General features: G+C 41.5%; 1 protein-coding gene across 2 annotated transcripts in view; it reads left to right on the top strand.

Moving 5' to 3' along the window:
* pcdh1a (protocadherin 1a) overlaps nt 1-23770 on the top strand; it is a 139490-nt gene that overhangs the window by 5558 nt on the left and 110162 nt on the right. For both annotated transcript variants that reach the window (XM_015961122.3, XM_070555740.1), the window contains exons 2-3: nt 9987-10801; nt 13103-15289. In XM_015961122.3, coding sequence (XP_015816608.3) covers nt 10007-10801; nt 13103-15289 — 2982 coding nt within the window. In that variant the 5' untranslated portion in view covers nt 9987-10006. The remainder of the gene's footprint in view (nt 1-9986; nt 10802-13102; nt 15290-23770) is intronic.

Below are 23770 nucleotides of genomic sequence, written 5' to 3'. Positions count from 1 at the left end.
GCTAGTTGGCAGTGGTGTGCAATGGGTTTTTTCCACCACTGAAAGGTAACTCCTAGCCTGGCCTGCCAGACTCCTCCTCTGTTTAGTTCTGCACAGAGAAAGGGTCTGGGAACTCTCCTATTCAAATAACCCCACCCCATGAGATTTCTAACCGAGCCAATCAGCCCTGAGTAGCGTACGTCACACACCATAATGCCGAGTTTGTCGATCATGGCGACTGAAGCGGAGTTTGCTGTGGCTTTTTCCTCTGGTCTAATTTACTCGGACACGTCTTTAAAACAACAACAAGTAGAAGTGCTAAAAGCCTTATTTCTAAAGAAAGATGATTACACTGTTGACAGACTCCAATTTTGACTATAGCTAAAAAACTACAGCATCGCAGACATCACACACAGCAATGCTCAGTTTCTCACAAAGAACGAAGACAGCGGTGGAGTTTGCTGCGACTCTTTCCTCTGTTCTAAATGACTCAAATGTCTTTAAAACCACAAGTAGAATAGCTAAAAGCATTTCTTCTAAAAAAAAATAAGATGTTTGCACCATTGCCAGATGCATTTATTTGTTGTTACAGCTAGAAATCTACAGCGTTGTGCGGTACAGTCCGCATTTCCATCTTTTTTCTGACTGGTTACTTTTGAGCTGCCTAGTCCCGCCCCTCAAGTGCCTCTGCCTGTGAGTTACCAGACTCTTTCCCTGTGCAGAATTAAACAGAGGACGAGTCTGGCAGGCCAGGCTAGGTAAATCTCTCTATTATGGTTCAGATACCTCGTGTTAAACATGTTGCATATCAGTTTGAACTGTTTATTGAATATTCCTACAGTAAATTCAGTCTAAAAATTGCTAATTACATCTGACTAAATGTATCGCAATATTGTGATATATTCTCCCCTGTATCGTGATACGTATCGTATCGTATCACCATGTAGGGTTTAGGAAATTGAGTGCTTTTAGAGCCCAAAACATATATTACCTCTACTTATGACCAATATGCTGTGATACTCCATCTAAATATAGAATATCAACCCTGCTTGGTCTTACTGTGTTTATCTGAAGATTCTAGGATTCTTTATTAATTAAGGGATTGTATACACTTTGTTTTGATTCAGAAAACAGTCAGGTTTATAAAAGTAAGAAGTAAAGAAAAGTTAAATGATGAACAAAAATGAGAAATAAACAGATGTTAAAGAGATGTTAGAGTTTAACAGATGTGCTTAAAGGCGTCGTTGACTGAAAATGTTTTTTTGATTATTATTTCTGATTATAATCGACCACTTAAGATATTTTCATGTAGGCTGAACATGAAAACACTGTTCTAACTCTATCTCCCGCATTACCTTCTGACAGAAATTAGATGGTCAAATGCTAGGATTTGAAAATCCTCACACTGTGATGTCACACTGTGAATTTGCATTCACGTCTCCGCTTATCTTGGCTTGTGCCCGCCCACAGGAAAGCTCTAAAACCATTTATTTTACAGCAAGGAGAAATAACTGAGAGTGTGTTGGTGATAGTGACTTTGCAACATGGCTGAACGCCTTCTGTTAACCAGTCAGAAGCGAGGTATTTGCATATCATTATTAAAAATGAGCAATCCTGCTGTTTTCAGACCACCTCTGCACCAGCTAACTTCTGCATTTCTAAATAGGATAATTATATATTTTTGTTTTTAATGACTCATAAGGCATAGATTTACACTAGAGGACATGAGCTTTTTTTTTTTGTTCTTACACCCTCTCAGTAGACACCGTTTTAAAACCACTCGGTTGTTAAATTGCATGAACAGTTTCAGTCTCAGACCTATCGGACAGTTCAAGGCTCTCTTTGAAGGCCCTGGTTCCATTCAGTGCTGCAGGATGCCTCTGGTTTTTCACTATGCTGGAACCATCTGGGCCATTGGCTCATCACACCATGTGGTTATGTTTTGAGTGCTGTTTCAGTGGTGGAGTTAAAATTCAATCCTTGGTCAGACAATAGATCTCGTGATGAATTTGGAGAGCTGCATCAGAATATTTGCCACTTTGGATCTGATTTTATACGATGTCATGCTCGTTAAGTTCTCTGGTTTGTCAGTTTGAATAGGAAAGATTGCATAGCAAATTTCAAGCAGTAAAGGGAACTGTAAGCCCTCTAGGTTCTGCTGAGCCCAAACAGTGCTCCATTAAAGAAAAACATTTACACACAACACAGATACACCAACTTTTACCACATAATGGGTTTCCAATAACATAATCCAGGTGAGCATTCTCCTGTTGTGCTCCAATCAAAAGGTGGCGATAGGTCTGCCTTGATTTTCTTTACAGACCCTATTTTTGAAAAAAAAAAAAAAAAAAAAGTTAATCAGTGGTACACCTTCAGGATATTTTGCTGTTGCAATGCTTGTGTCATCTCTTCTGGTCTGCCATTCTCTGTTGAAGCTTTAATCCTCACTCGGACTCATACCTTCGGCTTTAAAGAAACAAGTAGGCATGTGTGATTTTACAATGGTTGACCACAACTCTTAAAAAGGCAAATATGTTTGCACACACACAGAAAAAGTCTACCCTCTTGTTCCTTTCGTTTGATTTTTATGCTGATTTGTGATCTGCCCGAATCAGCTTTTAGTCTTCTGGGTCTACGCACCATCTGGAATAGCAGATGATAGCTAACTTTTTCAGAGAAAAATCGCTGAGAAGAAAGGAAATGTCACTCATTGTTGTGTTCAGCACTTCTAATGTGTGCATTTATCCGCTCAGGTAGCAGACTTTTAGTGAGTTGCTCCAACAAAACACTCAGAGGAAACTCCCTTGGCCATCGCCTTGGATTATAGGGAGGCAGAAAAACTAAAACCATTAAGATTTTGGATTTGATCTTTGCAGTGATTGAATAAAAAAACAAAACAGGGTGCGATTGATATTATCCCGATAAAAGATTCTTACTGAGCGATGGTGAAGTGCTTATTTCAGTGACAACATGGACTTTAGCATCAGTGTAAACAAAGAAAAAGAGAACACAAATTCTCTGGGCTGCCAGGCACAGTGCCATCTGGAAGACAGGCATGAGGCCAACTGGAAGACATTAAGTCATGAGTGTCATCAACCATAACAATCATGTCACTATCAAAGCACGCCTTTTCATGTTAGAAGTGGCTGTAATAGCAGAGGGACTGTCCCCGCTAAACAAAACATAATGAAATCCATTATCGGTTTTCATTATTGTAAATGGTCATTTTGGAAAGAAAACTTCAATTTACCAGCAAATAATGGAAGGGGACAGTAAGAGATAAATATGTAAAGAAGGCAAGAGCTCAAAAATCTGATACATATTCTAAACTGGTTGATTTTTACTTAAGAGAAGCATGCGGAGGTGGATTTAGGTGAAAAGCATGCATAAGCTTACAGTCGTCACCCCTACACCTTATTTATTTTTCAATCCCGAAGTTTTCTGTTCCTGAAACAGATTGCATCAAGCTGGTTTAGCTTTAAATCCTGTAACATCTACTTAAAAGTTAATGTTTTTGTTTATTTGTTACACTAAATGTCCACGGCAAATATGAATAATTAAATTGCTTTACAAAATTAAAACGTCCAGTTTGGTTAAAGAGCTTTTTTCCTGTCAACAATCAATATTACAGATCTCTCAAATATCATTCCCCAGACAAAGAACCTCACTTTTTTAGTCCATGTGCACTAAGTTTTCAGGAACAGAAATGTACAACATTTTTTACTATAAACATCAATATTACTCATTTAAAATTATTATAAGTAATACCTTTAATATAAATATCTGCAATTGTAGCCTTGTAATAATAAGTCATATTTTGATGGCTTTTATGTCAGAAATGGCTTTTTTTTATTTGCCATGACATGACAACTGGGTTTTCCAATTAACACTTTTACAGTTCACAACTTTTATTTTTTGCTTTTTGACTCTTTTATACTCAAAATTATATTACCAATATGTGAAACAAACATTTATTCTGTGACCCATGGTCAAGCTGTGGCCCTTAATGTGATTGTATGTGGCTCTCAGCTATAATTCAAGAAACACTGAAATTGAGCTGTTTTGATAAAACAATTGCATGTTTGATGGAAAGTGAAAAAGAAGAGAAAAATTTAAGAGAAAACAGTTTGTGACCTGTGCACACCTTCAACTTGACAAATTTGGCCTGTGTCTTGAGACATTTTAACTCCAATGATTTAGGATACCCTAAAATAAAGCTTAAAATTGGCTTACCACCGGAGTTGGGTAGTAACATGTCACTAGTAACCAGACAAGGCATTACTTTAACAGTGACTATTACGCAAATGAGCTTTTTTTTTTTTTTTTTTTTTTTTTTTTACATAAGGTAACTCAGTCACTGTTACCCTTCACGAGGGCCATTCAATTCCGGGCCTCGAGGGCTGGTATCCAGCAGGTTTTAGTGGTGTATCTGGTCCAACACACTAGAATCAGTGGTTGAGTCGCCTGTGCAGCAGCTCATCAGGCTCTGCAGAAGCCTGTTAATCACCTGTTAATTTAAATCAGGTGTGTTGAACCTTGGTTAAAACTAAAATGTGCTGGATACCGGCCCTCAAGGCCCAGAATTGAATAGCTCTGCCCTACAGTGTGTTTGTCCAAGGCAAGCAATCCTATAAATGTGAATATATTTTCTGTCCACAATCCATAGGCAAAGCTCAGTTGTGGGTTTGAAATTTACAGTTGTCCAGTAAACTGTCTCTGCATGCTTTTGGACAATGAACAACGTGGCATACAGTACTCACCACTACTGATGTCAGTCAATGGGGCAGTCCACCACACACCGTTGTAGATCCTTTTACTAAATAAAGAACTTAAGTATCTTTATCTGCTCTTTGACAAAGAAAAACCCAAATCTAAATAGTCAAAGTTGATATCAAAGCCATTTGAAACCAGCACTTTACTGACCCACCAAACCAATAGAGGGCTGTGATTGGCAAGACATAAGACTGGGCCTATCGAGACTACAATGGAGCGTGGCTAGATCTGGCTACAAAGCAAAATTATTTCCCTTCTGTCTGTCTAGATTTCTAGGCAAAGCACCCATGCTGCACGGTAACTAGTAACTGTAACTAGTTACTTTTATTAGTAACTAGTAAAAGTTTCTAGCTACCGTGCCAAAAGTAACTCGTTATCGTTACTAGTTACCGTGCTGCCATGGCATTTTAGGGGACTTACCAGTGGAAACATGATGAAGGAAGCTTATGTTACATAATTTGTTGGGGATGCTGGTCTCGGCTTCTGCACTCGTGCCTCTCGGGCTGCTCCACCTTCGGCCCTTGCAGAGGTGGTTCAACAGCTTCCGCCTGGATCCCCAGCGACACCGACGGGTCGAGCTGGAGGTCACGATCAGCTGTGTGGCTCTTTTGCGTCGTTGGGACGATGTCACCTACCAGTATCTCGGTGTCCCGCTTGGCGCGGTCCCCACCAGACGGGAGGTGGTCAAGACCGATGCATCATCCCGGGGGTGGGGGGTGGGCGCATTGGTAGTGCAGGTCAGTCCGGGGGTTGAGGAGCTCCCGTCAGGCACGGCTTCACATCAATGTCCTGGAATTGATGACCGTCTACTTGGCGCTGAGGCGCTTCTTGCCCTTTCTGCGGGGCAAGCACGTGCTCGTCCGGACGGACAGCACCTCAGCGGTGTTCCACATAAACCATCAGGGGGGCACCAGGTCATTGCAATCGTTGAGGGAGGCTCAGATACTGTTGACCTGGGCTTACTCTCGCTTGGCCTCCATCAGGGCACTGCATCTTCCGGGGTGGAGGGACTCTGTGGCAGATTGCCTGTCTCGGCGGGGTCTTCCCCCGAGGGAATGGAGGTTGCACCCTCAGGTGGTGCAGAGGGAGTGGCATCAGTTCCGAGAAGCCCAGGTGGATCTGTTCGCCTCGAGGAGCAGCACACATTGCCCCTTGTGGTTCTCTCTGGCAGAGGCCGACACCCCGCTGGAGATGGACACCCTCGTCAATGCCTGGCCGTTGGTTCGGCTGTACGCTTTCCCGCCTTTCCCGTTGATCTTACCGACCCTCCATCGGGCGAGGGACTCCTCACACGTGGTCCTTCTGGTGGCGCCAGACTGGCCCATGAGGGTCTGGTTTCCATTACTTCTCAGTCTGTTGAACGGGGAGCCGTGGCGGTTGCCGGCGAGACGGGACCTCCTGGAGGGGAGGATTTGGCATCCATCCCCGGATCATCTTTGGCTCACAGTGTGGCCATTGAGGGGTGCAGGCAGACCCCAGTCGGCTTAGAGCCCTCCATCCAGCAGGTGCTGGATAGTGCCAGGGCTCCATCTACAAGGGCCACGTACGCTCGCTGTTGGCAGCGGTTCTCTACCTGGTACTCCGGCAGGGACGCGGACCCTGATTCTTGTTCCCTGCATGAGGTTCTGCGGTACCTCCGGCACCTGTTTGACAAGGGCCGGGTTGCCTCGACCCTTAAGGTACACCTGGCGGCTATTTCGGCCAACCACCTCTTAGTGGATGGCAGGAGCGTTGGGGCTCACCATTTGGTGACCCAGTTTCTGCAGGGCGTGAGAAGGTTGCGTCCTCCCTTGTGCAGGCCGGCACCTGCTTGGGACCTTCCCCTGGTCCTGCAGGCCCTGTGTGGGCCACCCTTTGAGCCGATGACTACCGCCCCGTGGAAGTGGTGTCTGTGAAATCTGACTTTCTCTTGGCAGTGACAACAGCTAAACGGGTCAGTGAGCTGCACGCACTGGACATCAGCCCTGCCTGCCTGCGGTGGAAGTTAGATGGGTCGGGGGTGACGCTGTGGCCCAACGTTGCCTTTCTTCCCAAAGTTCTGCCCTCTGGCTACGTAAATGCCACAATCGAGCTGGGGGCGCATTTCCCTCCCCCATTTCATTCGGAGGAACAACGGCAGGTGAATTTGCTGTGCCCGGTCCGGGCACTGCAGCTCTATATTGTGGCCACAAACACTGTCCGGCAGTCGAACCAGCTGTTTGTCTGTCACGGAGGAGTGAACAGGGGTCGAGCCCTTTCGAAGCAGAGGCTGTCGCATTAGGCCGTGGATGCCATTGCGATGGCTTATGCGGCAGTGGGTGCAGTTGCTCCCCCTGGGATCGTGTGCCATTACACAAGGAGTGTTACTACATCCTGGGCGGCGATGAGAGGCGTGCCACAGGCGGACATCTGTGCGGCGGCGGACGTCTGTGCGGCCGCGTCCTGGGCTACTCCGTGCACATTTGCACGCTTCTACCGCCTCAACGTTGGCCACGGGTCCATGCTCGCTTCGGTGGTGCTGCCTCTGGCGGCTACCTCCTGAGTGAAGGTAGGATTTACGTTCCTCGTGACACTGCTGGCATAAGTCATCCCCTCTGTTTACTGCCACTGGCAGTCAGGAGGGAACGAAACAGAATGGAAGTTACGGTGTAACTATGGTTCTGTGAGTTCCTGGATGACTGCCAGTCACAGGGGTCACTCGGAACTTCTCAGGCGAGAAGATCCCGGGAGACCCGAACGTAGCTATCGGCGCGTAATTTATAGACTCGCGACCAGGTGCGCTACGTGTCACGTGCGTGACTTTGTTTACATTAGTACTCGACCTGCGCAGAGCGCGAAGAGATACATCCACTCTGTTTACTGCTACTGGCAGTCATCCAGGAACTCACTGAACCATAGTTACACCGTAACTTCCGTTAACAATGCAGAGAATTAATTTTGCACTTCAGTGTGACTGATTATGCACCTATCTACATTTTTATTTAAAATAACTTCCTGCAAACATGTCTGTTTAATAGAATAAGAGTAAATTGAATTAATAAATGTTAAAACAATTGATAACATTTCCTCATTAATGGTTGGTTGTGATACAAGAAGGTTTCATTCGGCTCGACTGTGAACACACACACAAGTGGTCTCACCATTCACGCAGCACTGACGAGAGGTTCCCCTTGCAAATGTAAAAGTGGCCACATCAATAACGGAGCAATTAGTGCATCAATAAGCAGCACTTGCAGTTTTAATGCATTCATATGAGATTTCTTTATTCTTGTGTTCTGCTGTCTGACACATGCTTTCCTTTTGGAACATCCTTTTGCAATTGTAGGTGGAGAATTAGATTTACTCTTAATTTGTTTTTATCAAAAACAAGCTAAAATTGTTTATTTGTCTTTTTAATCGCCAAGTTCTGGGTGAACTTCAGTTTGAGCATTTTAATAGTTTTCTATTTGTGTTTAATTTTCAAGGGTTTCAAGTAGTGCAGTTTTTCATTTAAAGCTTCTTTCCGAAGTATTCCTCTTATCTGATGACACCATCTAGTGGCTGACAAGCATATCACACAAAAACTCTGTTCCTCTGTTTTTTTTAAGATAGCAACTTCACGTTTCTGTTTATAAATGTGCCTCTGTAGCTGACAAACAGAGCTAAAACACATTGTTTTACGAGTATTATTCTCATGTCATGTTGTGTTCTCATATATTTATATTTTAGAGACTTAATTGTTCGTGAAAAGCTGATCAACTCTGCATCAGCCGAGGTATTCCTTAAATTTGAAGCAAGTAAGCAGTAGTCTAACGCTACTGGTTGGGTCTGGTCGGCGCTCAGTTTCCAATTGCACAGAGCTCTGTGGGGCAGGGGGCGTGCTTAACAAAAAAAGAGAAAAAAAAGACGTATCGCTTACATTTTATCACAGTGTAACGGACTGGAATGAGTTTTATTTTTCCGCTCTTTGCTTGGGACTAGTCTGCATGAGAGACAGTCTCAAGGTCTCATGCATTCCTTCTAACCTGCTTATTTTCAGCTCAACAGAAGAATGAAGAATAAACTTTTAAACAGTCATTTAATTCTATTACACAGCTTTACACATCAGTTGTTATTCAAATTGTAGATGTTAATTCGCTGATATTCCTTAAAACACTGTAATAAGTTTAGTTTTTATTTAAAACAAAAATAATAAATAAATAAATAAAAGTGAATTATTTTATTAGGACAGTGGCTCTGACACACTATTGACCATGGATTGGTCTAGTCTGACTAATCCCTGAGCCATAAGAGCAAGTATTGATCAGTTTATACAAACAGTGCAACAAAAACCCACTGTGACACACACACACACACACACACACACACACACACACACACACACACACACACACACACACACACACACACACAATTGTACTGATAGCATCAAACTGAACAGTACATGATAGCAAGTGCACTCCCCCGTGCACAACACACGCAAAAGTTCAAAAGTGTTTCCACCATTAAGTTTTCCAAAGCACCAGAGCGTGATGCTTAACCTCCGTGTTTTGCTTCTGTTTCAATTACGGATAACACACACACACACACACACACACACACACACACACACACACACACACACACACACACACACACACACACATAGGTTTGCAGAGCCTCCACTTTCAGTATCTGATGGTATAATACAGAAATAATGAGTGTCTTTGGTTGGGAGATTTTGTATTACATTTTCATTTGATTATTCAGCTGAAACAATCCACACTGGCCTTTCGGTTTGTTTTATATGTGAACTCACGAGATAATGTTATGTTTTGACATTAACTTTCTACATAAAATTCATAAAGCAGAGACTTTAATTGAAACTCCTGAAACATTGAGGGGAAAAATATAACATGCTGCAACATGGGTGTTATTGCATTTTGATGAGCCCAAAAAAATATTGCACCTCTTTTTTATCCCATTGCCTCAAGGCTTACTTAGGTTTTGTACAAATTATTAAGAAAAATAAGTAATTTTCCAACTGTACAGCAACAAGCCTGCAATCGAATGATTTTCTTCCCTCATTTCCCCGCTGACTAAATATTAAACTGTGCTCTGTAAAAGATGCTGATGCTGGTTGTATGGTTTTCCTGTTAAAGTGAAATATGTAATTATCTTTCTGCGGGACTTGCTACATTTGGGAAGTGGGTTTTGGAAGAATCCTGAAGAGTGATTTCTAAAAAGAATAATCAACACCATCATCTTGCTGACCTGAATTCTCTCTGTCATTTCAGGCAGATCTTCTGATGACCTAATGGAACAGATTTTTCAAGCAGTACTGTTTTGGGTTGCGGTGCTGCACTGTGGCTCTGTTGAAGGCAGCATCCTCTACCGAGTCCAGGAGGAGCAGCCCCCCAACACTCTTATCGGTAGCCTGGCGGCTGACCAGGGACTGCCGGATTCAGGTCACCTCTACAAGCTGGAGGTGGGCGCCCCCTATCTCCGTGTTGATGGGAAGACAGGAGAAATTTTCACCACAGAGATTCCCATCGACAGAGAAACCCTTAGGGACTGTCGGTCAGTGACTAAAGGCAAACCCTGCTACTTGGAATTTGAGGTATCAGTTACAGATCTGATACAAAACCAGAGCCCACGACTTATCGAAGGACGGATTGAAGTGCAGGACATCAATGACAACACCCCACAATTTCCGACTTCTGTGCTCACCATCTCGGTACCTGAGAACACAATCATGGGGGCGTTGTTCTCTATACCTCTTGCCACAGACAGGGATTCAGAGAGGAATGGAGTGGCTGACTATGCGTTGACGGCAGGGCCAGATGCAGCAACCCTGTTTGGTTTACAAGTGGGTAACGACAGGGGAGGGAAACTCCCACAGCTCATTGTCCTTGGCAACCTGGATCGTGAGTTAAAGGATTCTTATGATCTCACCATCAAGGCGGTGGATGGAGGGAACCCTCAGCGCTACAGCAGTGCTTTGCTTCGAGTGGTAGTGACCGATGCTAATGATAATGCCCCCAAGTTTGAAAAGTCTACATATGAGGCAGAAGTTTCTGAGAACAGTCCAAAGGGGCACTCCATTTTACAGGTAAGATTATAATCAAATGCATATTGTATGTTAAACTAGTAGAAGATGGGGTTAAATGGAACAAAATGATTATCTGTGGTGAGCCCTTAAGGTTAGTGCCGAAAGGAAAATCTCAAGAACATAACATTTTTACGACCGAGTTCACCGAGAAACCATTTTTCACCTGATTTTTGAAAATGGCCAGTCACTCAGAGTTTATTATGTAGGCTGGACATGAAAATCATGTTCTACCCATTTCCTGCATTAGCTACTGATAGAAAATAGATAGAAAAATGCCCAGTTCCCAAATGCCTGACAGAGCGATTAGGTTTTTCTGATATGATTCTTTCCTGGTTCATTCCAATTCTTTCCTTACTTGGAATCTCCAACTTCCAAGTAGAAATAACAAACTAGAATACCTCCAAAGTCAGAGAATGTTTTTAATCCACTTTCGAGGTTCAATAAAGCAGCACCATGTGTTAACAATAGTAGTTGTGGTGGAAACGTGTTTATGTTACAAGATAAACTCGTAAGGGTGCATCTAAAGTTGATGTCATGTGCAGTTGTATATTTTCCGAGGTAAATGAAATGCACCATATTGTCTGTCCTCCACAGCATAGACATTGAAGAGTAGACACTACACCAACTGCTACTGCATATGGCAGCTGAGTTTGCGGGGTGTAGTTTTTATAAATTATATGGTTAACAGGATATTTTAGCTAAGGCTTTAGCTCCAAGGTGATTGGACAGAGTTCTTGAACTACGAGGGAACGCCATTCATAACGATCCCACATACTTTAACGTTCATCAGGTGAAATATGAGCAAGTTCAGTTCACATTCACAAAGAAAACGAACAGGTTCTCAAATGATTGTTCAATTAACTTCTTCAGGCATGACACTGGTGGTAGAGTCACATTGCTCTTAGCCAATCAGAGACAAGATGTCCAAATATCAGGAAATAAGACTCCAAATCCTTGTATAACCCTCTCCTCCAGCTAACATCTAGTTTCTTGAAAAGGTGCACCAGAGATTTTTGTTTTGTTTTGTTTTGTTTTCCCAGAGAACGACTTACAAATGTATTGAAAATATGAGTGAACTAGATCTTTAAACCAAGCAATTACAAATTACAGAGAAACGTTTTCTTTGGGTCTTACGGGGCACTTATCACACACATGCATACGCACACGCACACGCACACACACACACACACACACACACACACACACACACACACACACACACACACACACACACACTCACACACACACACACACACACACACCATTAAACATTCTTACAAAATTTAGCTAGAAAAACAATATTGGTAAAAATAAATAATAAGAATAAAATTCCGAAAGTATTTAGCCAACATTCAAATTCAGGCTGTTGTAAAAAATCTCAAAAACGAGAAGGGGGAAGAGGCTCCCTATGTACCTCCTAATCATAGAATACTTATATTTATATTATATATTCTCCCAAGAGTTTCACTGCATACTGGGCTTTATTTTTTATTGTTATGAAAAGCTAAATATATCTGTTCATTATTATAAAACAAACTGAGTTAATTCATATTATTTTGCAAACATTTTCCATTGGGATTAAATTCACAATTCATCTAGTTTGTTTGCTGAGCATTACTACATTCCTAAACGTTTAGGCTTGAGATAGTAAACCCACTTGAAGATATTTTCAACCTGCTATTGGTTTTGTGAAGAGTTAAAAATAGTCTTACTACTGCAGACGCTTTTAGTTTACTCTCTAGGGCAGTGGGAGGAAGTTTTGTGAAAACAAAAGCCACACTTGTTTTATTTCTGAAGGGATGTAAAATCCAAGTTGCATTCTCTTCATTAAACGATGTTTCATCCATACTTAATGCATTAGAGTTTTAGCATAATGTAGTATGACTGTTAATTAAGCTGTTTATTACTTCTTGTGTTATACTTGCAGAAGGAAACAGTATGAGTAACACAGACTTGGTGTAGGCGTTAAACATTTTGTTTTGAAATCCTTCCAGACTATCTTAAAGGCCATTGTGGCCCAAATGTCGTACTCTCTAATATGTTTGCTTGTTAATACAAAATGAGGAAAAACAGCTGTAATAACCATCAAAAGCAGAGAGGCAAAAGGAAATGTTTCAAAATAAAGTGCCCATGCTGTGCTTTGAAGCAATCAAGACCCCCTCCTTCCTCCATGATCTACTAATTTATTCATTAATGAGCAATTATTAGTCAAAGCATTTCTATACCCCCCTTTTTAAGGTTCAAGCCCATTTTGCTTCATGTAGTTCATGGCTTTAATAACATACTCTGGTTTGTTTGTAGGTCAAAGCAAACGACTCTGACATGGGCTCTAATGGAGAAATTGAATACACCCTTCACCAAGCGGTAGACCCAGTGCCAAGACTCCTACAGATTGATCGGCCCACAGGTATTATCTATGTCAAAGGACCACTGGACAGGGAGGAAATCAACAGCTTGTCCTTCTATGTCGTGGCAAGGGATAAGGGTCCTCAGCCTAAAAGCTCCAAGACATTTGTTACCATTGAGGTGACTGATCAAAATGACAACGCTCCCGCTGTGGAGATTCGTGGAATTGGTCTTGTGACGCACAGTGAAGGGGTGGCTAATATTTCAGAGGACATGCCAGTGGGGACAGCTGTGGCTTTGGTGCAAGTGTCTGACAAAGATGAAGGAGAGAATGCCGTGGTTACTTGCGTCGTAGCAGGTGATGTGCCCTTTCAGCTTCGCCCTGCCGGTGACTCGACTACTGACAACAAAAGGAAATATTTTCTACAGACAACCACTCCTCTTGACTTCGAAAGAGTCAGAGATTATAGAGTGGAAATTGTTGCCGTAGATTCTGGAAACCCAGCCCTTTCTAGTACAAACTCCTTAAAGGTGCAGGTGACTGATGTAAATGACAACTCCCCAATATTTTCCCCAACCTTGTTTGAGGTAGATTTTGCTGAGGAGAACCAACCAGGGGAGAAGGTTTTAGATGTCACTGCTTCAGATGCAGACAGTGGCACTAATGCGGAACTCTTCTATAACATTGTGGCAGATTCATTCATTAAAGGGTTGTTTGAGATCGACCCGAACACCGGGGAAGTAAGAGCTCGAACCCCTCTAGATCGTGAACACAAGGAGCGGTATGAGTTCCGAGTCACTGCAGCGGATAAAGGCTCACCTGTTCACAAAGGAACAGCAACTGTTGTTGTAAAAGTTCACGACCGCAATGACAATGACCCCAAGTTCATGCTTAGTGGCTACAGCTTTTCAGTACTAGAAAACATGCCTCCTCTTAGTCCAGTTGGCATGGTGACCGTGCAAGATATGGACAAAGGTGAGAATGCTCGGGTTCACCTGTCGGTGGAACCTGATAGCGGGAAGTTTGTAGTTCAAAACGGCACAGGCACTATTCTCTCAAGCATCTCATTTGACAGAGAGAAAGAAAGTAGCTACACATTCCGATTAAAAGCAGTGGATGCAGGAGAACCACCCAGATCTTCATATGTGGGTGTTACCATCAATGTACTAGATGAAAATGACAATGACCCTGTGATCACTAAGCCCTCCAACTCCTCCTTCAGGCGTTTGTCACCTCTTGCCTCTCCTGATAGCCATGTTGAGATTGTAGAAGCTGAAGATCTGGACAGTGGGCCTAATGCAGAGCTGGTGTTCAATATTGCTGGGGGAAATCCCTACCAATTATTTCGCATCTCCCCCTCCAGCGGAGAGATCACTCTGGCCAAGGAAATGACACGCAAGCATAGTGGGCTACATCGCCTAGTGGTGCGGGTGAGTGACAGGGGGAAACCTCAACGCCATGCCACTGCTTTGGTTCATATATATGTTAATGAAACCATTTCAAATGTCAGTTTAGTGGAAGGCTTAGTTGGACACAGTCTTTACACCCCACTGGATCGAGACATTGCTGGTGACCCTGACAGTGGTTTTGCTGCACACCGCAGTAACATTTTGTTTGGAAGTCTTGCAGGAGTAGCAGGAGTTGTAATGTTGATCCTGGTGGTGGTGTTTATTCGCCACCGTATCCAAAGAGAAACAAAAAGTGGCTATCAGGCAGGCAAAAAGGAAACAAAGGACTTATACGCACCCAAGCAGGCACCAAAAAATGCCAAAGGCAAACGCGGACGGAAAGGCAAACCCCAGAAGTGCCCCAAACCCCTCGGGGAAGACGAGGAGGTCAGCCTGCAAAAGAGTCTGAAGTTTAATCTTGATGGAGTCAACGATAGCCCCAGGATTCACCTGCCCTTAACATATTCACCAGGAAGTCCTGATATAGGCAGGCACTACCGCTCCAACTCCCCTCTACCTTCCATCCAGCTGCAAGCCCAGTCCCCCTCAGCATCTCAGAAGCACCAAGCTGTCCAGGACCTTCCTGCAGCCAACACCTTTGTCGGAACAGGAGGGGACGACAACTCCACTGGCTCGGACCAGTACTCCGATTACAGCTACAAGACCAATCAGCCCAAGTACAGCAACAAACAGGTAATGTCAGCTCTAATAAAACATGTTTCCTGTCTTGATTTTGCGTTAAGAGAAGCAAATGATTAGTGTGATGTATTGTTTAAAGGTAATAAACAGGGATAGTAAAACCTCATCACATATATATAGTTGTTCTTATTGTGTACAATGACATTTAAAACAGCTTTTACACTAAGCAGCTCTCACTTTCACTGTCAGCAATAATTTACTAGGATTTACTTCATTGACTGTAACACATGAGCCTGTTATAGTAATTTCAATGGCACATGTTACATTCCCATTATTCTCAATAGCAAAAATGAAATGATGTTCCAAAATGTATTTTAGACTTGTTACTGGTTCCTCAGCATATTGTATGTTTTATTCTAAATGTGACACAAAAAAAGAGAAGTGATATCTGCTCCATATTTGGAGTAAACTAAATGTTTAAACTGAATGAAAATGTTAAATGTAGCACATAGGATTTATGTTTATGTTTAGGGACCAAAACAAAATAGCAGTCCTTTGGTATCCTCTGCAGGGACATGCAGCTGGGCTTTCATGGGTTAAAATTGAGCACAGGGAGTATTTGTTCGTTTGTTGTGCTGCTGGAGGACGGTGATGGCTTGTCATATATATATTTTTTTCCATTGGTTTGGCAGTGGGGTTGAGCCGGCAAGGTCTATTTTTCTGTTACTTACTTCCGCTTTCCTGCCTGACCTCCAGTGCTCTGATCTCGGCAGGTCACTTGCTCTTATCTTCCTGCTCCTTATGCTCTTATCTCCTCTTATCTCCACGACATCTGGCAAGACTCAAATCGCCATGGAAACAGAGAAATTATTAGACTCAGAGGGAGATTACAGACGAAATGTAGAGTCTAGGAATGGAGAGCTAGTGTATCTTTAGGTTTCTGTGTCATTTGCGACAAAGTGGGTGTTTGTGTTGGACTTAACAAGTGTAACTGTGTGTGTGTGTGTGTGTGTGTGTGTGTGTGTGTGTGTGTGTGTGTGTGTGTGTGTGTGTGTGTGTGTGTGTGTGTGTGTGTGTGCAGAAATGAATTAGACAGATATCTGTTATCCTTGAATAGTGCTATAATGTCTAGATTTCTTGATCCCCCTCATTTATTCTGCTTTTCTTGAGCTTTTGAAACTGATCCCTCTTTTTTCAGGTAATAGCGCAATAATGTTGTGAACCTTATAGAGTTTGAGACAAAAAGAAAAAAAATAAAGTAAACCACCCACTGACAGTTGGAGGTAAAAACCTGCATCATATAACTTCAAAGAAAGCCTACCTCTAAAAGCAGCATAGCACCGGGCCTTTCCACAACAAACAAGCAGGCTCAGAAGGAGGATATGATTAGCAGCACAACATGACTGACAACTCTGAAGTTCACTCATTGAACTTCAGAGTTGTCGCGAATCACACAACAACCAGATCTAACTAACAGTGCTAGATCCATGTTGCCACAGTGGTGCTCAAAGGATGGCTATTATTTCATACTGAAAATATTTGACGCTGACATACACAGTTTATTTTCACCCAACATGAGATGACACAAGCTCTCAAGATGTTCCCTGCATTGCAGTGTCGCAGGTACAAAGCAGTTTGACACACTCCAAGACTTAGCCGATAATGTTTGCCTCATGAAAAAGAATTAGTAAAAAATAGAGGAAAAAAAAACACATGTCATGTAGTTTAGAACATGTGTAGGTGACATGTTTTCTGTGCAGATATCTTCGGAGCCAGCCTCGCAGTTGACTGGTTGGTAGTTCCAACATATGCTAGCTGACAGCTTAGGTGATCACAAGCCTTTGTGGGTGGACTCAGTTTAGAGAACAGTCACCACTGTCTGCTTGACGGACAGCATAAGGGACCAAAATGACTGCAAGCCACAGGGTGTGTCTGGGTTTTTTGTGTAGTGCCAATCTCAGCACTCCTGCCTCGACTTGCTGCTTAGTGGAAGAGTGCTAATTGTTACGGCGGCCCAGCTGTAAGCTCTCAGCGCTTGACAGTATTGTGAATGTAGTTTCTCAAAATGATAACACGACTGCTTATGAGACGTGGCTCGGGTGATTGACACGCTGCGCGGAAGCAGGGACAGATGTTGGAAGCTCTTGTGACATATCTCAGCAGATGTTGTCTCATGTATGGCATACCCTCTCACATCAGGATGAACAGATTGACCAAAATATATAATTAAAGGAACTGCCAAGTGATGTGACAGCTGTAAAGTCGTGCCCTTGCTTTAATTAACTATGCCGCTCCCAACAATGTCTTTTCATCTGAAATACGATCAGGTGTCTGGGTTTGAACTACGGTTCAGTTCTTGTCATTACCACTAAAGATTACAGCTTGTTTGTGGATTAAGACCACATGAAAGCAATTTTAGCAAACCTTTTTTATTAGCTACTGCATAAAAAGCCCCTTGCTTTCGCTCAGCTCCAGTTAATTATATTTACTTTACAAAAGCCAATTAGTTGTCGCACGAAATTTGATCAAAAAATGATTTTATCAAATTCTATAGGTGTGTGTGTGTACCAAAGAGCATGATCATTGTGGTTGGAGCTTCAAGAGAGATGACTTGTCACCAACTCAGAACTCAAATATGTTGGTAAATCATACAAATTCAAAGTAAAAGTACAAATCTATATGATAATGTTCATAAATACTTGTTCTCCTGTGAAGCTAAAGATATTTTAACACATTTATTTACAAACAAACATAAATGCATAAAAAATAGCATATGGGCAAAACAAATGCGCTTATTTGCCTACGCCTACACTGCTGTTTGGTTTATCTACATAATTAGATTATTTTCTAAATTATTCACTGCCTTTTTCTTTCATTCTATGATCAATGGACCATTTTCACGCCTCTCCTCTATAAACACTGTCTTTGAGAGCAGCCTGAGACTTAATCGTAGAATATTTAAACACTTGATACCCAGGAAAGGCTTGTTGAGGGTGCCAAAGCCCCAACAGATGTTTAAGATGTCCTAATTAGATCATAGCACTATCAAAGCACAAGCCAGCTATATGTGCAGAACAGCTCTTTGTTTTGTTTCCCCTACATTAAGAAACTAGTACTGCCATCAATTTGAAAAACAGTTTGATCTTTTCCCAAGACTCCGTAGTGGAAATTTCAACCCTCTAATTGCTTTAGATTAACCCACTTAGGAACAGGATTCCTGAAATTCCATTTCCAGAATAAAGTGTTGCACAGTGGATGCACTTCCTCTAATAGTGCTGAAAAGAAAAAGGGAGAAATACACAATGGTTGGTGTTTTATTTTTCTGATTTAAATAAAATTGGAAATAATTTAACTTATTTTATTACATAAGTATATTAAGTAAGGATAAAAAAGAACCAAATCAGAAATCCTAAAATAGATGTAGACATTTAAAGCAGTTTGTCACAGTTGTCATGTATTGTATTTGTCCACAACCGATGCTGTTCAGCACCATGGACAGCACTCTCTTTGAGGACTTCTGAATCTCAGTCAGAAAGAAATGTAATGTATTTCCTGAAGCCGATAACAAGTGACTCCATTCTTTGTCAAATACTTGACAATTTAACTGCACGCCAATTATTTGGACAAAATTCCAAACAGAAGTGGCGGAAGGGAGGGGCTACTTAACTCTAAATGTTTAGAGCCCACCAACACTTGAGTGATTTACAAGGTGCTGCAGCTCAGCTTTGCTGAATCTCAGCTCAGGTCTTTACTGTTGCTTTCAAACAGCCTGCACCTGTTTGGGTAATGTTGTAATTAAAGCGGGGACATTGGGAATTTTCCTCGCAGTCTTGGCAAGTTAAACCGTTCTCAGGTGCGTGTCACAATTTTGTTATTGAGCCTGGGCAGGCATTTGCATCTGGGAGAATGTGAATTTCAAAGGAATAATTATGTGTGACAAAATTTTGTGCTGAATGAATCCATGTTGTACAATAGTTTGTATACTGTGCAGTATGATGAGGTAGGCTTTGCTAAATTACGAATCAAGTTTTCTGTGGATAAAGTTGAACTCACATACCATATATACACCATGATTTGTTGTTCAAATTAACCTAAGCACTTTTTAAAATATGTATAAAATATTGTCAGTTTTCAAAATGCTGCTTCAAGGGATTGCTAATTACATTTTTAAAATCATGAAATAAGATGAACATTATTGCAGCAGAAGCGGCAAACGGTGCAGTAAGATCGAGCTTGATTTGTTTTAAATTAAATGTAAAGAAGTGTCAAGCAGATGGTCCAAAGACTAAAACAATTCCAAGCAGCAGTCTTCCTTTAAATAGTAAGAAAATGCATGTTTACACATTCACAGAACCTATTTTCACATAATGGGAGAAGTGTGACCTGGAATTGGACAATGATCCAATCATCTTGATCTACGATCAGGTCACCTGGAAGCAGTGTCCCCACCCATCTCTGTTATTGTGACATCACAGTTTCCCATTAGCAGTGTATTAAAATACAACTCTAGATAGTTACATCACTCTATTTTTCTAACTGCCTTGTTGTATTTTTAGGAACAGAGTCTGGTCTGGTACGATGCTGAGGTGAAAGTACCTCCTACTCCTCTGTATACAGGTGTGACATCAAATATTTAAGTACAATTAATTATATTTGAAAAATGAATCTGCTAACATCAAGCTGAGAACTACATACATAAAATACTAAAAATAGTTAGAGATGTTTGCTTTTAATATTTTGGTCGGAAAAAAAAATGTCCTATTTGATTACATGGCAGGTGTGAGCCCTAACTTATGCTGCAGCCGGCCACTAGGTGGAACTTTTATTCTTTTACAGCTTAAATGTCTTCATAATATATTTACTTCAGGTTATTTTGTGTTTCAGCGGATCAAACTAGTCAGCCAATGGGTGTGCTGCCGAGTTTTGGGGCTAAATTTAGCAATTAATATCTGGATTTTTCAGCCTTTTTTTGTTAAATGTCACTAATAACAATAATGGATGCACGACATTTCTGAACCTGATTAATTTTCCAACACTCACTTTAAACAACGTCATACGTTTGTGCACTGCTCTGTATTAAAATCAAACATTTAACCAAGTTAATCCAACAAATGAATATACTGAAAAGATAAAAATACAAGTAAGTTGACAATTATGTTCTTAGAACATGTCGGACTCTCAACAGCCACCAGAAAGCGTCTACAACCATTTGTCAAAGGAAGAGAGCAAAGTTCAAAAAGCGCCGAGATACCCAGATAGGAGGAAGAAGACAAGAAGAGACGAGACGAGACGTGTTTACCATCTCCGACCGCTGAAGCCGGGCTCCGCCATCAGACGCCAGGCCCAGCAGCCGGGCTCCACCGGCAGCCTCCTGGACCAGCAGCCGGGCTCCGCCGGCGGCCTCCGGGACCAGCGGCCGTGCTCCGCCGGCGGCCTCCGGGACCAGCGGCCGTGCTCCACCGGTGGCCTCCGGGACCAGCGGCCGTGCTCCACCGGTGGCCTCCGGGCCCAGTGCCCGGGCTCCTCCGGCAGCCTCCTGGACCAGCAGCCGGGCTCCACCAGCAGCCTCCGGGCCCAGCAGCCGGTCTCCGCCAACAGCGTCCGGGACAAGCAGCGAGCTTAGCCATACCAACCTTCAGGCCGGGTTCAGGCTTCACCATCGGCCTCCTAGCCCAGCAGCAGGTACTGCCACCGTCCTCCGGGCCCAGCATCCCGACTCCACCGCCGGCCTCTGGGCCTAGCAGCCAGGTACTGTCACCGACCTTCGAGTCTGGCAGCCAGGATCCACCATCAGCTACCAGGACCTGTTTCTTGGCTCATCTACGCTAAGCCTGGCTACACAGAAAATCTCAACAAAAGCTAAGTGAACTGTTTTTATATCTGGCCACAAAAATGGCAATGAAAGTACTACAGAAAGATATGGAGGAGTTAAAGGATTCTGTGAGCATGATGACAGCTGAGTTGTCAACTTTGACATTAAGGACTTACTTACTGAGATTAAAAATCTTAAAATGAGAAATATGGAACAAGAAAGGAAAATTGACTTGCTCGAAAATCGAGTGGCAGAGCTGGAACAGCATTCAAGAATGAATGATATAATTATTACAGGTCTTAAAATTAGGCCTAAAAGCTACCTCCAAGCGGTAAAGGGAATAGATAATGACAATGGGGCTGACCAAGATGATACAGCTGAAGAGCAGGTTGTGTCATTTCTGAAAAGTAAAGACATTTCAATTGATAAAATAAACATTGAGGCATGCCATTCATTACCTTTCAAGAAAAATCAGGATAAATCTGTGATACCAGCTATTATAATACGCTTTAATAGTAGGAAGCACAAAGTGGATCTGCTCAAACAGGGGAGGAAATTAAAGGGAACAAATGTGTACTTGAATGAAAATCTGACGAAGAAAAATGCAGACTTTGCTAGTAGAGCGAGACAAATGAAAAAGCAGGGATACGTAGAGTCTACCTGGACTATGAATTGTAAGGTGTTCATCAAACAGAAAGGTGCTCCGGAAAATAGTCGTGGGTTATGGATCAGAGATATCAAGCAACTGGAAAATATTAAGTGATATGGTTACAGTTATGTTGGTCATTCTTTAATTTAGTTTTTTACTTAGTTTGTGGGTGTTGTTGTTTTATTTACTTAAATTTTTTTCTATATGTAAATTATTTTTTCTTCATGGGTGATTTTGAACAGGACATTGATCCAGAACAAAATTTCCATAGTAGCACACATTCATTAAGTGGTTATTTTACTGACCAACAGTTTAATGCAACTATTAAATATGAGCATGGCTTATCTATCATTCATTTTAATAGCAGAAGTCTTTATGCTCATTTTCAGAATATTAAAGATTATATTGATAATTTTGTGAGGCCGTTTAACATCATTGCAATATCAGAAACATGGATAGATTCAGAGCACGGTGAGGATTTTTTCTTGCAAGGTTACAATTTCCATTGTATCAATAGGAATGGAAAGGGTGGAGGGGTTGCGTTTTTCATTGATCAATCCCTTTCATATAAATTTACTGAAAACTTGTCTATGGTTATTGATGAAGTTATGGAATGTATATCCATTGAAGTGAGTATTAAGCAAACAAAAAACATAGTGATTCATTGTGTATACAGGAAACCAGGAAGTGACATTGACACATGTATTGTTACAATGGAAAGTATTTTAATGTTAAACAAAAGTAAGATAACATATGTGTGTGGAGACTTTAATATAGATCTACTGAAAGCTACAGCACATAAGAAAACTGATGAATTTCTTGAGTTAATGTACAGTATGAGCATGGTTCCCCTCATTGCGAAACCAAGTAGAATAACTGCTGATAGTGCCACTCTTATTGATAATATATTTACTAATAATGTAGAAAGTATTATACATAGTGGACTATTGATAACAGACCTAACAGATCATCTCCCTGTATTTGCTATCCACGACTGCCATCCAAAGAAAGTAAAACCAGCTAAAACTTTAATGTATAAAAGGAGAAGAAAGGAAGAAGATTTACAAAATTTAAAAACGGAACTACGTAGTGTTAACTGGAGTAATATATATAGTGAACATGATGTGAATATTGCCTATAACTTATTTCTGGATATTTACAAAAGTATATATGATAAGCATTGTCCGATGATAAGACATAGTTGTAGAAATCGATATTCAGAGAAGCCGTGGATGAGAAAGGGGATCCAAAATGCTTGTAAAAAAAAGAACACATTATATAAGCTATTTATATCACACAGAACTAAAGAAGCGGAGCAAAAATATAAAACATATAAAAATAAATTAATTACTATAATGAGGATGTGTAAAAGGAATTATTACAGTAATTTGATTGAAAGGAATAAAAGTAACATCAAAGGAATATGGAACGTGTTAAATACAATAATCAAGAAGCGTTGTGACGGTCTAAACCATCCAGATTATTTTGTCAGTAATAACAGAGATATTTATGATAGACAGTTGACAGTAGAACACTTCAATGAATTTTTTGTTGGGGTTGGTCCAAAGTTGGCTGACAAAATAAATAGTAATGTGGACTCTGAATCAAATGGTTATGGTGACGGAGACGGTGTGGCGGATTCATTATTACTTGAAGAAGTGACTCAAAAGGATATTCTTAAAATTGTCAGAGCATGTAAAACAAAATTTTCATTAGATGGAGATGACATAGATATGTTTTTAGTTAAACAAACTATTGATTGTATTGTCGAACCACTCACGTATATATGTAATTTATCATTTAAAACAGGAATATTCCCAAATAAAATGAAGGTGGCTAAGGTGGTTCCTCTTTACAAGTCTGGCAATAGGCATCAATTTACAAACTACAGACCGGTCTCCTTGTTACCTCAGTTTTCAAAGATATTGGAAAAAATTTACAATGATAAGCTGGAAAAATTTGTAGAAAAAAATGGCATTTTATTAGACAGTCAGTATGGTTTCAGATCAGGTAGATCTACTGCACAAGCTCTAATGGAATTGGTTGAAGACATATCCACATCGCTTGATCAGAA

Source organism: Nothobranchius furzeri, chromosome 10 (genome assembly GCF_043380555.1).
Source record: "Nothobranchius furzeri strain GRZ-AD chromosome 10, NfurGRZ-RIMD1, whole genome shotgun sequence".
Classification (NCBI taxonomy): domain Eukaryota; kingdom Metazoa; phylum Chordata; class Actinopteri; order Cyprinodontiformes; family Nothobranchiidae; genus Nothobranchius; species Nothobranchius furzeri.
The sequence above is the reverse complement of the archived record's forward strand: the minus strand, read 5'-3'. Positions and strand labels throughout refer to the sequence as shown.